General features: G+C 36.5%; 1 protein-coding gene across 1 annotated transcript in view; it reads right to left on the bottom strand.

The window, feature by feature from the left end:
* Positions 1-5981: 5981 nt before the first annotated feature.
* The window catches only part of ITGA6 (integrin subunit alpha 6), a 65339-nt gene continuing 56758 nt past the window's right edge, over positions 5982-14562 (bottom strand). The window contains exons 24-26 of the mRNA XM_026697052.2: positions 13966-14091; positions 12965-13094; positions 5982-9760 (exon numbers count right to left, since the gene is read on the bottom strand). Of these exons, the coding sequence (XP_026552837.2) occupies positions 12987-13094; positions 13966-14091 (234 nt within the window). The 3' untranslated portion in view covers positions 5982-9760; positions 12965-12986. The remainder of the gene's footprint in view (positions 9761-12964; positions 13095-13965; positions 14092-14562) is intronic.

Below are 14562 nucleotides of genomic sequence, written 5' to 3' on the forward strand. Positions count from 1 at the left end.
TTAACCAAATGGTTTTTACTGATCTTCTTCTCATTCCACCTAGTCATGTTATCTCAGAGGCAAAATAAAGGAGAAAATAAATAAATTCTAAAGCCAAGCAGAGCTTTGAAGTATCAGAAATAATTCCTGTTGAGGAATTATTCCTTAATCCTAATTCCTCAGGATTAATTTGGAATCAGTATTATAAAGTAACTTTTAATAGCTTTAGCTTGGTAAGTAAAATATGCTTTATAGCAGAGGTCTCCAAACTTGGTAACTTTAAGATTTAAAGTTGCCAAGTTTGGGGACCCCTGCTTTATAGCCAGCCACATAGCTATATTAGAGTAATTGAATAATTAGGACCAACAAAAGACAATGCCTGTTGAATTAACAACTGAGTCTTGTTTTAGGGAAAATATTGTTATGCCCATGAATCTTGTTTGGAGTTTAAAGACAAACTTCCTAGCTTACAACCCTTTCCATGCCTTGCCACTTATCTTTTTCCCTAGTGTTTACTAATTTAAGTAGCTCTGTCTAATAACAGAGCTGTCTTCATGAATCAGCTAGAAAGAAATGTATAACTAGTTCTGCATTCCTAATTTACATGTTCAGTGAGTTAGAAACACGTGTCAAAAGCACATATTATTTAGTAGCACGTACATCTTAGCCTCTGCAGTCCTACCAAGCTGAAATAGTTAATTGTCCCAGCATAATTTAACCATCCCTCCATATTTTATTTTATGCTACTTACAACACTTTATTTTAAACAATTATTCTTTATAGTTAAGAAAAATACTCATATTGAATTCTACTGTCTCTTCATTTTACTGCCCATAATTGCTGGGTTTAAATTTAGACCAAAAATTGGCTTGCTAGCTTTAAATCTTCCAAGCTTTTTTCCAATTCACTTGTTGAGCATATGTAGAGGGAGGTAGAGTAAACATTCAGTTTAACAGATTAAGGAAGGGAGAAAAAATCATTGCATCCAAATATTTGTTAAAAGCTACAAAATTGCAAATGGGATTTTATGCATGCATAGTACTGTTTTGTGCACTGATAATGATGAATAGATTCTGCTACCGCATGTGCCATCTGCTAAACTAAAGTTTGATAAATTGAGGATTTATTCTGTATTTATTCAGTCCAAACAAATGTATTTGACCCTGAGAATTAAAGCATAAACCAGTCAGCCACTTTTCAACTGAACTGTTGTGTGACTATAGTTAATAATAGTTATTGGTTTAGGAAGTCACGCAAACACCAAAAATGGTGTAATAAATTCTGGTTAAGATAACTATGTACACACAGCTTCTAAATATTATTTGAGATCATAGCTAGCTTACTATTATCCTGTCTGTTAAGAAGTAACTTTTTTGATAACTCTATAATCACCAAAATCTTATGAAAGATTCTGAAGCCGTATCTCAATAATTAGTCCTCTGTGAGGATCTCTGTAAAAAGGCATTCTTAGTCCTCAGTAACTACTGTGACATAAAAAAAAACTGAGATTGGACAAAAAAACCCTCTAGATGTAACAATATTATGTGCAATATCCCAAGAGACTTTCCAAAAATTTCTGGCTAAACCTGTATCTCAAGTAATGAAATAGATTTAGGAATGTGAAGAACTTTTTTTATGGAAATACTTTTTTTAAATTTATACAGAAGGAAAAGATTTGACTCACCAAGACTCAGAAAGACTTACTTCTATTTACCGGTAATCAAATGTAGAGATAAGCTTTTCACTGCAATACTTGCAAAAGATAATATATTTTATAACTGAAATGTTACATCCTAATCAGTAATTTTGTTTCAAAAAGATGTATGAGGTAAAATGTCAGATCTATTTTAAAGATACATTTTTAAAATGTGGCTATAATCTTCCTTAATATGGAAAAAATATGATAATGTAGAATGGTTTTATTGTTTGCACCATTAACAAATGAGTTGCGTCTTTAACTTTTTCACAAGGATACAGAATATTTATAAAACAAAAAGCCGAGATAACAATAAATGGCTTTTTATCACAATGTTATAAAAAGATCCCTTTTTCCTGATTTGTCTTGTTTATTGCTAAGAAAAAAAAGCCATTATTCAATATCAATTTTTTATGCCTATATAATGTTAAGGGTAATTGTGTGACATTAATGAAACTAATAAATTGAATAGTATTTTAGACAGAAAGTTTGTTACCAAGTCTACTAAAATAGATGAATGGTATATAAGCTATTTGAATTATGCATTTAATACTTGCTGGTTTTTAATGCAAGAGGTTCCCAATCTAAATCTAAATATTTAATTTATTTATGTTCTCATACTTTATTAGCAGAATATAGCTCCATGTTTGCTATAGCCCGAATATCACAGCTGTATTAGATAGATGTTTTGCTATACATATTATGTAGAGCAGGGGTGTCAAACTCATGTCATCATAGCAGTGTCACGTGACATTGGGACTTTTTTTCCCCTTTGCTAAACTGGGCGTGGGCATGGTCAGCATGTGATGCATCCAGCCCATGGGCCAGGAGTTTGACAGCTCTGATGCAGAGCCTCCTGTAGGCAAGGAGAAATTGGATAGTGGTGTACTCCTCTTTTCTTTAGGTGCGTGGTGTCAACTAAAAATATACTCCTTTGGTCTTTTTAGCTGCCAGCAGAAAGGGAGTGGGGGTAAACAGTGCATTCCTCAAGTGCCTCAGATAATCGCCTGGGCAGCCCAAAGTTGTTGGTGCACAAAAATATTATTGGAGAGGATGGTTGATGACTCTTGGCTATGGATGTGTCCCATTGGAGAATATACATCCAGGGGGTTGGGGGAAGACCAGGCTCAAGGGGGAAATGAATTCTGTATTTGAGTGTCAGCTGCATGCAGCTAACGCCAAAATGGCCACTTCTAATAAATCTTTTTTTTTTTTTTACTCTGAGAGATGTGGCTAGAGACTTATGATTTAAATGGGGGTTGATTTGGAGCCCTGACACGTGGTACATAGAACTCTATGTGATTTTACATTTACATATAAATAGTTCAGTATATAGTGCAGAATTCAACCAGGTCTTATTTTACTAAGGGCCATATTTTGTTTTGTCCTGTACTTCAGTGGTCTCCAATCTTTCCGGCTTTGTGGACTGACAGCAGGATGGGAGAGAGGGGGTGGTTCTGTGGGCGCACTCCAGTGGTGAGATTCAAATTATTTTACTACCGGTCCTGTGGGTGTGGCTTGGTGGGCATGGCAGGGGAAGGATACTGTAAAATCTCCAGTCAGAGGTAGCATTTGCTGGTTCTCCAAACTACTCAAAATTTCCATTACCGGTTCTCTAGAACTGGTCAGAACCTGCTGAATACCACCTCTGGTGCACTCACATGTACACTCCATTGACGCAAGTGGCACTTACGCAGCCCAGTTCCTGGGGACGCCTGGTGTAATTGATGAGACATTGGTATAGAATGGGATAATTTTTCTCATCTTCAATTCAATCAACCTTGAGAAATAGATACTTCTTAATTTGGGATGTTCTCAAAGTTAGGACCCTTGAGACCTGCTTCCTTGGTAAGGCTCTTCGGCCGTGAACCTTGATTGCCTCGTTGTTCGTAAAATCCAGTCACAAAGCCATTCAAAAGTTGGTATTTTAATTATGCTTCAGAACCTATATAAAATAGTCAACACCCTCTCCCTTGCTTCATGAAATGGAGCTACAATGAAGACCTAATCGGGAGGTTGCTACACATTTGCTGACCTTTCAAGATTGACCAGTCATTATGTTTCCCATGTTCCTGATTGGAAGATAAATATTTGCAATAGTTGTCTTGTGTTTAATAGCTTGCCAAACCCAAGCGCTATGCAACGGGGTCAGCACCCATTCCTGCCCCAATTCCTGACCTCCTAGCAGTTCAAAAGCATGCAAGTACACGTAGATTAATAGGTACCACTTCAGTCAAAAGGTAACAATGTTTTGTACGCCTTTGATGTATGGCCATAGAAAATGTCTTTCATCAAAATGAGCACCGCTCCTTAGAGTTGGGCATGACTGGGACAGGGAAACTTTACCATTATTGCTGTTTTGGCTTATATTCTTCAATATTCTTGTATATTCCCTTTACTGTCTTATGTGATTATATTATTTTCATATACAGGTAATCCTTGCTTAACAATGGTATTGCAGTTAGCAATTCTGTAGCCAAGCAATACGGTCATAAAGTGGGATGTCACCTGATTATATTGACTTATAGAGGTGGTTGTTGCAGTCTCTACTGCTGTCATTAGGTGAATCCTGCACAGTTGCAGTGTCCCAAGCTCACATGATCACCATTTTCAATTTCCTGTCCACTTCCCCACTGATTTTGCTTGTTGGATGTCAGCAGTAAAGGTCACAAATGAAGACCATGTCACTATGGGACACTGCAACTGTTGTAATTGTAACCCTGTTACCAACCAACTAAATCACAATCCCATGACCATGGCAACACAATGGCCACAAGTGCAAGGAATCCTCATAAGTCCCTCTCATTCAGCACCATAATAGCAAAAGCACTTAGATTTATATACCGCTTCACGGTGCTTTTACAGCCCTAAGCAGTTTACAGAGTCAGAATATTGCCTCCAACAATCTGGGCCCTCATTTTACTCACCTTGGACAGCTGGAAGGCTGAATCAATCTTGAGCCCTATGAGATTTGAACTGCCAAACTGCAGGTTGCTGGCAGTTAGAAGTAGCCTGCAGTACTGCACACTAACCACCATAATTTCAAACATTTGCTCAATAATAGGTCGTTCAACAAGAACTATCTTTATTACCTTGGAGTTAAGTCTTAATGTTGTTATTATGTGGGTATTGCTTCCAAATCCAAAAGAATTATAGAACCTATGATGTAACCCTCCAAATTTAGGTAAGTATACAGACATTTAAAGTAACTATCTAGTACAGAGGACCGCTGGTGGTCTGTGAGAAACTTTTGGTGGTCTGCAGTGCACCCGGGTGGAGGAACAGCTCCAGGGTGACCAATGGGCAAGTCCTAGAGTTTTGGATTATGGGACCAACCAGGCAGCTCATGGTTGGGCTGGAAATCTCAGCCATAGAGGGAGGAATGTGCAGCTTGCAACTTTGCAGGAAGTGTAAGGTGCAAGGAACAGTGCAACCCTCGCCACCTGGAATGAGGTAATGGTGCTGTTGTGGCAAGAGGGGGTGGGGGAGGCAGCGCAGGCGGGCCGAAGCAACACATATCAGCAACCTGTAGCTTCTTCCCCCTGCTGTGGCTTCCTGTTGGCTGAATCCACCACTGGCTGGCCCCACCTCTTGCCATCCCCTTCCACTCAACTCCTTGCCTGAAAAGGGAGAGTTGCTCCATGTTGCAGGCCTGGAGCAAAGCTTCATTTCTTGCTGGGTCTCATTGCTGGGTCTCGCAGGTGTTTTTCCGGCCCTTGTTGGTGTTGCACGACTGGGAGGCACGCGACTTCATTTCCGCACCAAAACACTGGCTGGCCCAGATGAGAGAGAGATGAGAGTAAAAGAGAGGTATAAGAGAGAGATGGGAGAGACAGAGAGAAAGAGAGAGAGAGATGAGAGAAAGATACTGAGATGAGAAAGAGATATTGAGAGATGAGAGAGAGATGAGAAAGAGAGGAGAGAGGACGGAGATGAGATGGGAGAAAGAGATGAGAGAAAAAGAGAGGTGAGAGAAAGAGATGAGAAAGAGATCTTGAGAGAGATGAGAGAGAAGGAAGAGAAAGAGAGATAGGAGAGAGAGGAGAGAAAGAGATATTGAGAGAAAGATGAGAAATCCTGGTGTTTTGTTTTCTGTGGGAAACATCCATATGGCTCTTGAGTGTTTAAGGTTGCAGAAACAGACGGCCAAGCTAAGTGCCTGAAGGATCCCATCCCGTCACCAGGTGCTTCATCGAGCGGCGCACTGGATTCATATTAGTGGTCCACGGGATTTAAAATTATGAATTTTAGGTCTGAAAGATTGGGGACTCCTGATCTAGTACATAATTACTACCAGCATAGAAAATGTTTTCATACAAAATTTATTTCACACGTTTATTGACATATCCACATGTAATTTTCAGGCATGATGCAACATTAGATGTTAGTAACAATTAATGTGGAAAATAAATATATACCAGTGATGTGACTCAAGATGATATTTTTACTTATTGATTACATATTTATTTTTTTCAGACAAATCACCAGAATAACCAGTTTTAATGAAAAAGTATAGTAGTGTTTCAGTTACTTTTTAGATTGAATAAGCCTATTTACAGAGATGGAGTTTTAAATAAAACGTATCCATCATACTAAGGTTGTGGGATTATTTTTATGGGCCACATATAAATAAAGTGGATGAAGGAGACAAAACAGCAGCATTTAGTGAATTAATGTCAGGCACCACATTTGTACCTGGAGCTTCAAAAAAGAGCTTATACCTTTTAAGTTAAAAAAGCTTTATGAAAAATAATTTGTATAAAACGTATGGTCAAAAAGGTATCTGGATAACCATAAAAAGTGGAATGATAGAAATTGACATTAATAACTAGAAACCAAACCTTGGAACAAACTGTCATTTTGCACCAAACCAACATATTTTTATACTGAACTACACAGCAAAAGACATATATATTTTAAGGCATGTCAAATTTTTCAACTTTCAATTTCCAAACATTAAAGGTGCACAAAAGTTATGACATGCCTTGGGGTTTGTAAAGATATTTTGGTTACTTTACTATAATTTAGATGTGCTTGGTAAGTAACTACATAAATACCATAACTTTTTAACATTTTGTTTGTTTCGTGAATACCTGTTTTTTTTACGATAAATACTTACAGGTTTGCATAGTTTATATCTTTTGTTAAATAACATCTGTTAGCACTGTGCTATGTTTTGCATTTGATTCCAAGAAAGCACTTCAAGGCACACAAGACTACAAATGGAGAATTCCTCACCGGAAAAGTACTTTTATAGAGCTACAGATAGTGCGATGCTCAGTCCATGTGCTCTGAATACTCTACATGGAATTAAATTGCAACGCCCTGCATTGCACAGTTCCAAAATTTACCTTCTGATGGACCATTGGAATTTCATATACTGTAGATGCTAGCATATGTGTATAGTACTTAATCAGTACCAACATTTTGATATGATAAGACCACAATTACATTTATTACAAGTTTCAAATGGCTACTGTTGTATGGAACTATTCTTAAATTTTAGAAATGAAGGAATTACTCAGTAGTCCTTAACCCATCCATTAAAATACCACAGTTAATTTAGTGAATTTATATTTTGGTTCAAGTGCTATAGCTTCTGTACTATTTAACCTTGTTCCAAACACAGAACAAAGAAAACCTTTGCCCCTCCTCAATCCAATAAGCACTTGCTATATTTTCAATTAAGTTAGTCATATAAAACTTCTATAAATATCTGTAAGTATGCATTAGCACACAAATTACTTAGAAGATACATCTCTAGTACATAATTTAGAAATGCGTAAAGAAGAGGTTTCTGAGAATATTCTAGTCATTGGAATTTAAAAAGTTATTGGCACATTTGGTGGAAAAAAGTTCACTTTTATTCACTGAACTTGATATGCTATTGCTCACTAATCAAAAATCTTTGGCTTAACCATTAGTTAAAGACAAAGATTTATGGTAAAAATAAATATATAAGAATGACTTACAGTATATACAAAAAGTACAACCAATATTCAAGCTTTAAAAAAGACAAAACCTATGCATACATATCAATGCAGGCTTTCATAGCCAGCGTTAATCCAGCGTTAATCCAGAGTTAATTAGCTGTGGGGCTAATACAGTAGAATGGGGTCTAATTCTTTGGTATCCTGATATTTTGCCAGCAATTGTGGCTGCCGTCTTCAGAGGTAAAAGTGACCTGCTCTCTAGTACACAATTGTTGACAAAATGAATTAGACCATAATCTATTAATCCGTACACACATCATCATTGGAAAAATCTGTATATATTTGGTGTAAGCAACATTCAGTAATGCTAATTTTTAAAACATTACTAAAGCATGACCTATTGCACATTAAAGGTTGTTTTTAAGCCTGGTGCTCACACACTAGTCTTAGAACACAGTATTAGCAGATTTAGAGACTGCAAATTTACCTGAAAAACACATGTCCATATCACTGTGTGCAATGGCGAGATTTTCTGCACACTATATTAGTACAATAATCAGAGAAAATAGTGCCTTTAAAACAGATGCAGAATGCCAAGGTCTCCCTACACAGAAACATAAATTATTCTTTCTAGACAATAAGGCTTTTGTGGGAACATGATTATAAGATCACCGAGCTTTCCTTTAGAAATTCAGTCATACATCATTGCATCAATTCATGAATATAAAGAGTTGGATCCAGATGAAATTAGTTGCAGTTAGGTCCCATTGTTTCAAACAGGATCAAAATTCAACTAAGTCTAGATCCAGAAGCGTTCACTAGCAGGTATCTACTGTAACAACAACAAAAAGACCCCAAAGTTACAAATATCAGCAAATGTTTGCTTCCCATAATATGCACTTTTTCCAGCAATTTACCCCTTAAAAGCAAAAAAAAAAAAATCCAAACAGTGCAGTTCCTAAAACTGAACAGAGTTACATACTACAAGCTAATCTTCCTGATGTTAGAACCAGTTTTTAATGTCATGGTTTAGCCTATTAATGTAACTTATTAACTTCTGTCCATATGTCCATATCTCACTTCTGAATAATCAGTCAACCATGAAATTAGCGGGATTAAAGTAAACATATTCTGGGCTTGGAGATAGGAAATAAATCTTAGTATCTTGATGGGCAGACAAGTTTGAAGCCCCCATTTTCATTTTAAATATTCAGTGATGAAAAGAAAATCAAGGTCAAGTAACTATCCACAAATGAGAAAGAATGATAGGTTACATTACTTTCTATCTCGCTTGGAATTCCATAGAATTTTCCTGACAAAATATTAGTATTCTCTTCTGATATTTAAATAGTGTAGACAAATATACCGAAATACATGTCCATTCGTTGTTAGGAAAAATTATCTTGCTATCTTGCTTTTGGTGAGAGAAGTTTCAGCAATGCAGGAAAGGTGGGATCAAAGAAACAACTTTAAGGCTTGACCTAACACGTAATTCAGACTCTGGAAATAACAAGTAATTGTGCAGTTCAGTCAAATTTTGCCAAGAGCATTCTAACAAACCACACAACTCAGGGTGCTTCCCTTTTCTTTTAGACCATGGCCACATGTCTTTGCCCAGACAACCAGTTTCATTGTGTTAATTTTTTTTCTCAAAAGCAGCCAAGTGCTCTCAAGATTAAGCTGGAAGCTAAAAAATATATCCCCAACTGGGAAAAATTCATACAGCTCCATTTCATCAAAAGAAGAGTAAATCTATCCCTTTCTGGGTTAATAATTTGGATTTTAACTGCTTTTTTTCTTTCCAAAAGACGAGAGATTATTTAATGCATAGAAGCTGGTTTAGGGAGTCTTAAAATTTAGATCTGTAACACCAAACAACTTTGATATGAAAATAATATTTATAAACCAAACAGGTCTTCCACTTGCATTCATCATGTTGCTCAAAGACATCTTAAAATCCATTCAACCTTTTAAAGTTCAGCTGGGATCCCTAGGAATAACTTTAATTTCCATTCCATTTTGTGATCCATTGTTTTTTTGTGTGGTTCTCTTTAACTTTTCCATCTTTAATCTGCCTTTCCTCCTTCCGAATTCTTACAGCATGGTAGCGGGGGATGCTGTCATCGTACCTGGAACGCTGGAAGAACCCGCACTATAAGAAGGAAGAGAAAATGTCACAATGATCACTGTTTATAACACATCTGGTCTTACTCAACCTGGAGGCCCCCAGATACGTTGCACTACAAACTCCTTATCTCTATCTTGAAGAAATATATTGTCACAGAGCATACATTTAAAGAGAGGGACAAATACAATATCAGATGTCTCACCCAAGATTGCAATCTAAGCTTGCTAGGAAAAAGTCTCACCCAAGATTGCAATCTAAGCTTGCTAGGAAAACATCTCAAATTTATTTTACAAAAGTAAAATCTCTTGTTAATACTTGGTAATATTTTTGTGGATATTTATGTCAAAATATGTCAAAATTAAAGGCCACCCCAAATATATCAAACCTTGCTTAGACCACAGTATAGAACCATACCTAATTGTCCTGGCTCAGTAAAAGTATAAAAAATGGATCATTCACTTTCTGATTTATACCCAATAACACATACCTTTGGGGATCTATTCCTATGAATCTATGGATGATGGAGACTAGAGATCAAAATTAACACAGGCCTGGCATCAGAATGCACCATGGCCAAATGCCAAAATCCAGATCCCAGACAACCTGCCAGAACTTAAGTTCAAAGTTAATTTTAAGGCAGGTACACATAAAAGTATTGTTCGGGTAGCTCTCATCTCCTCTTATCCCAAAACATTATTTTAAGGGACAGAGACACTGGAGAAAGATGGGGACTGTAACAGCCATCCAATTTGTGCTGCTATAGTGTTGTTCTTGGCATGAATGAACATAAATATCAGTCCAGCTCTGGATCTAGGCTTTCTTTTTCCCCTTATCATGCAAAAAAAAAAAAAATGGGCTGAGAGAAAGTTCAGGAATGTTGCAGTATTTTCTTCGCACTGAGTTACACCTTCCTGTCATCATGCAAATTTTCACAAGCATGGGGATTGTTATGGAGCTTGCTTTGGGAAATTATACCTAATTGCATGAAGGCTTGGATAGGGAAGAGGGTATTGCCAAGGGGCTCAGTTCTGAGAGAAAAAGAGGCAGCACTGCCTTGCTACATCAGAGAGAACCTCATGCAGGTCTCCATCTATCTAGCTGAGCACCCTTGTTTACTCACATATTTTCCAATATTTGTAATCAGTTCCAGTTTTCACTTTCCCCATGATTCTTCTGCACTTTATTATTATTAAAATTACAATGAATCATATTCCTTTCTACTAACAAGGCCCACGGGTTCTTTCACCCTATGTACAAGAAATGTCAGCCAACAAGACTACTAGATCTTCAGAGGATAGGTCATATAGTAACCACCCCTTCTCTTTGTTTTTCAAGTGGCCTGGATCAATAACTAGTCAAAAGGATGCTCATTATTCGGACTATCACCAGGGATGTCATAAGATTTTTTTTTGTCATGTTAATTATTTAAAATTCCCAATGTTTCTCCTGCCCTTCAACCCATTTGGTCAACATACAACCTGTATTTCTAACCCATACATGGCACTTTACTGTATAACTGTTGTAGCGAAGACTTGATCACAGAAATAAATGTTGATCAATTTGTGGAATCTTCCTAACTGGAACATTTTGGTTTCTTTAAACATAAAGCAGCAAAAGAAAGTGGCCATTTCAGCAATCCAAGTGCAATGCACATTTATATCTATGCGTTCAAAGGTATACACAACATTAGCCAGCATGCAATAGGCAGTCTTTAGAGAAAGAAATGCAGATCCAAGTACAGATAAAATAAAAATTCTGTAATAAAGTTTCGTAAAAACTGAGAATTGACAATTGCCTTATATTGGAAAGAGCAACCACAGCAGTAAAGGCTTTCAGCATGCATTTGTGTTAATAAAGCTATTACCTGCTCTCTAAAAAAGTAAAAATCTGTCTTGCATTTCAAAACACAGTCCATATCTTACTGAAGCTTATCATTGATTCACAATTATGGACAACAATGGTTAAATCTTTAAATATAGATGCTTAAATCTGGAGGTAGACATAGTTATAACAGTTCTATATATAATATCTGAGAAAAGCTCTATTAAATTCAATAGAGCTTTAGCACAGAAACTTATTAACTATTGGATTGGATTGTGGTTCCTGCACAAGTCAAAATAGAAAATGTTAAATAGTTAAACGGTGATATATTTATTTCCTAATATTATTACTATACGGTCTCCTTTTCGTATGCATTTATCTAAACGTTGGAAAGACTATCCAGATAGGTTTGAATTCATTCCGTTGATTTGTTTCATTAACTCCTGTATGAAAACTAGAATTGTGGTTTCTCAGCCTTCACATTCAGACACTTCCGTGTTGCTTTGTCTTTTAAGAGGTAAGTGTTCACACACATAGTTTTAAGAACACTCAAAGATATTTCAACCCTAAGTATGAACGTGCTGTTACTAGATAAGAAAGATGGGTGTGTCTGGTTGTTTGATAGGAAATGATAATTTAGCTCAGCACTTTCATTCTGGGAAAGTGTTTTCCTCATTTCACTGCTAGGGAAGAGGTCCCCAACCCCTGGTTTAGGAACCAGGCTGCACAGGGAACCCTACCATAAACTATGGCTGGTCTAGGTCGCATGCTCCTTTCCCCCCACCCCAGTCTTCGATGAAACTGGTCCTTGGTGCCAAAAAGCTTGGTGAGTGCTGCACTAGTGAGTCCCAGTGTGCTATTATAGGAGATTTAGGACCATCCTCTGAGAAGGACCAACAGTTTACTCGAGTCACAGACCAGTCTTCAAAAATTTTGCTTGGACATTAGCTGCTGGCAAGTTGTTTTTCTGGAAAAGCTTGTTCAAGTTTCCCGACTTCTCAAAGAACTGAGCCAACATTCTCTGGAACACAGTTTGAAAGCCAGCAGTTTGGCTTAACACAGGACTTTCCTCCTCATTTCATAGAAAAATCAGAAGAGGGTTCCAGAGATCTGTTTAGTCTCCTGGACCATGGCCCAGCATATTTAGGACTGGGATATCAACCCTAAGTAGAAAATCCCAGAGTGGAAGGGGAAATGCATAAGTAAACAGTGCGGTAGTTAAAAAAAAACAACTGACAGAAAGATTGGCATATTCGTGCACAGAGAAAAGTTATTCTAAAGAATGTAAGCAAGCATTAAAAAGAATTGATATTTTGAAACGAGGCAATCAGCAGAACAAATGCAGCAAGCTTTGAGTCGTTAGCCACGGCAACCAACCTGCAGCTAATAAATTCAAAAAACAATTACCAATTACAGAAGTGGATCAATACTATGCATCAGAAGTAAGCCTCTCTTTATCAGATGGCTGAGCATGGATCTCAGCCTTGTGATATGTGGCATCAAAATGATCTTTCTTATCTCTCTTGAAGAAACCACACTATAAGGAAGCAAGGCACTTGGTTAATATTAGGGACTAATGTGGAAAAAGAAAAAAAAAGGAGAAAAGATTGAAATAATTTGACTGCTCTCTACCTGAATGTTAAAAATCTGTCTTGTAAAATAACTACAATAGACTTGGGGTTATAATTTTCCCCTTACAGCTAACTCCTTTGTTGTATGCTCTAATGTTTCTGTTATGAACCCTGAACAGTAGCTCTCAATAGATGGGCAAGCCTTTTTAATCATTATTTTGAGAATGTGAAATAAATATATAATGCTTGTCAGAGCAACCGGGACATGTTTCCTCCCCTAGAGGCAAACAGCTACTTTTCTGCAAAAAGTCAGATCTTGATCTTAAGAGACAAGCATTATGTGAAATGTAAATAAATGTAGTTTTGATTCAATATTCAAAATAGAATTTTTTATTGGCCAAGTATGATTGGACACACAAGGAAATCGTCTTTGGTGCATATGCTCTCAGAGTACATAAGAAAAAATAAAATACATTCATCAAGAATCATAAGATACAATATTTAGCGATAGTCATATATTACTATAAATTACTTTATTAATTTATAAATTAATTTATAATTTATAAATTATTTGACAAAAAGCTTTTTGACTGTGCCCATGCATAAAAGATGCCCAAGAAACTTAGTATCGTATTTCTTAGTATCCTATTTTGAAACCTAGACTTTACTAATTCGAACAGCATTAGCATAGCAATCCTATTCATCTCTAGACAAAATAAAGTTCAGCTGAATTTATTGGGACTTTGAGTTAAATTCATATTGAATTGAAGATTAAGAGTTCTCCCCACATTTCAAGTAATTAAATATGAACAAGCCTGTTGATGAAATATAACTCACCTTCCACAATAAGAATACCAACAAAGCAAGCATTAATAACCCAGCAAGAATAGCAACCAAGATGATCCACCAAGGAACTTCTTTATATAAAGCTACCGTTTTTGTAGGAAAGACATTAACTCGTACCTACAAAAGAAGCAGAAAAAGATGTCATTGCACAGGGAAAAGTTAGCCAATGTGCTACAATATTGATTCTATACTGAAGCACTCAATGTTTTTGTCCGCTTTGTTATTTTTATATGTGTTAATTAGATTCTTCATTCCAGGCAGTTGGGCTCTCATCCCTGCTAAGAATTAGTCCAAATATTTGGAGGCTCCGTTTGAATTATAAAACATTTCAGTGCAAAACTATTTTCAAATTATTTATCAATCACACTGTAAACTAGAAGAATTATCTTCTTTTGCTACATTTACTTTTTTATTAAGTAAATGCACACTCTTATTAGAATCTGTGGGAGCTCAGATTTTCCACTAGTGTTCCTCCTGAAAAATGTGGAAAAGTGCTGATCTTGGCAATTGGAGTCACTCTGAAGGAGGCTTTAAGGTCACTTTTTTTTTTCTAGATTGCTCACTATTGATCTAAAACATTTTACTAAT

Source organism: Pseudonaja textilis, chromosome 1 (genome assembly GCF_049901715.1).
Source record: "Pseudonaja textilis isolate UNSWEBS1 chromosome 1, rPseTex1.2, whole genome shotgun sequence".
Classification (NCBI taxonomy): Eukaryota; Metazoa; Chordata; class Lepidosauria; order Squamata; family Elapidae; genus Pseudonaja; species Pseudonaja textilis.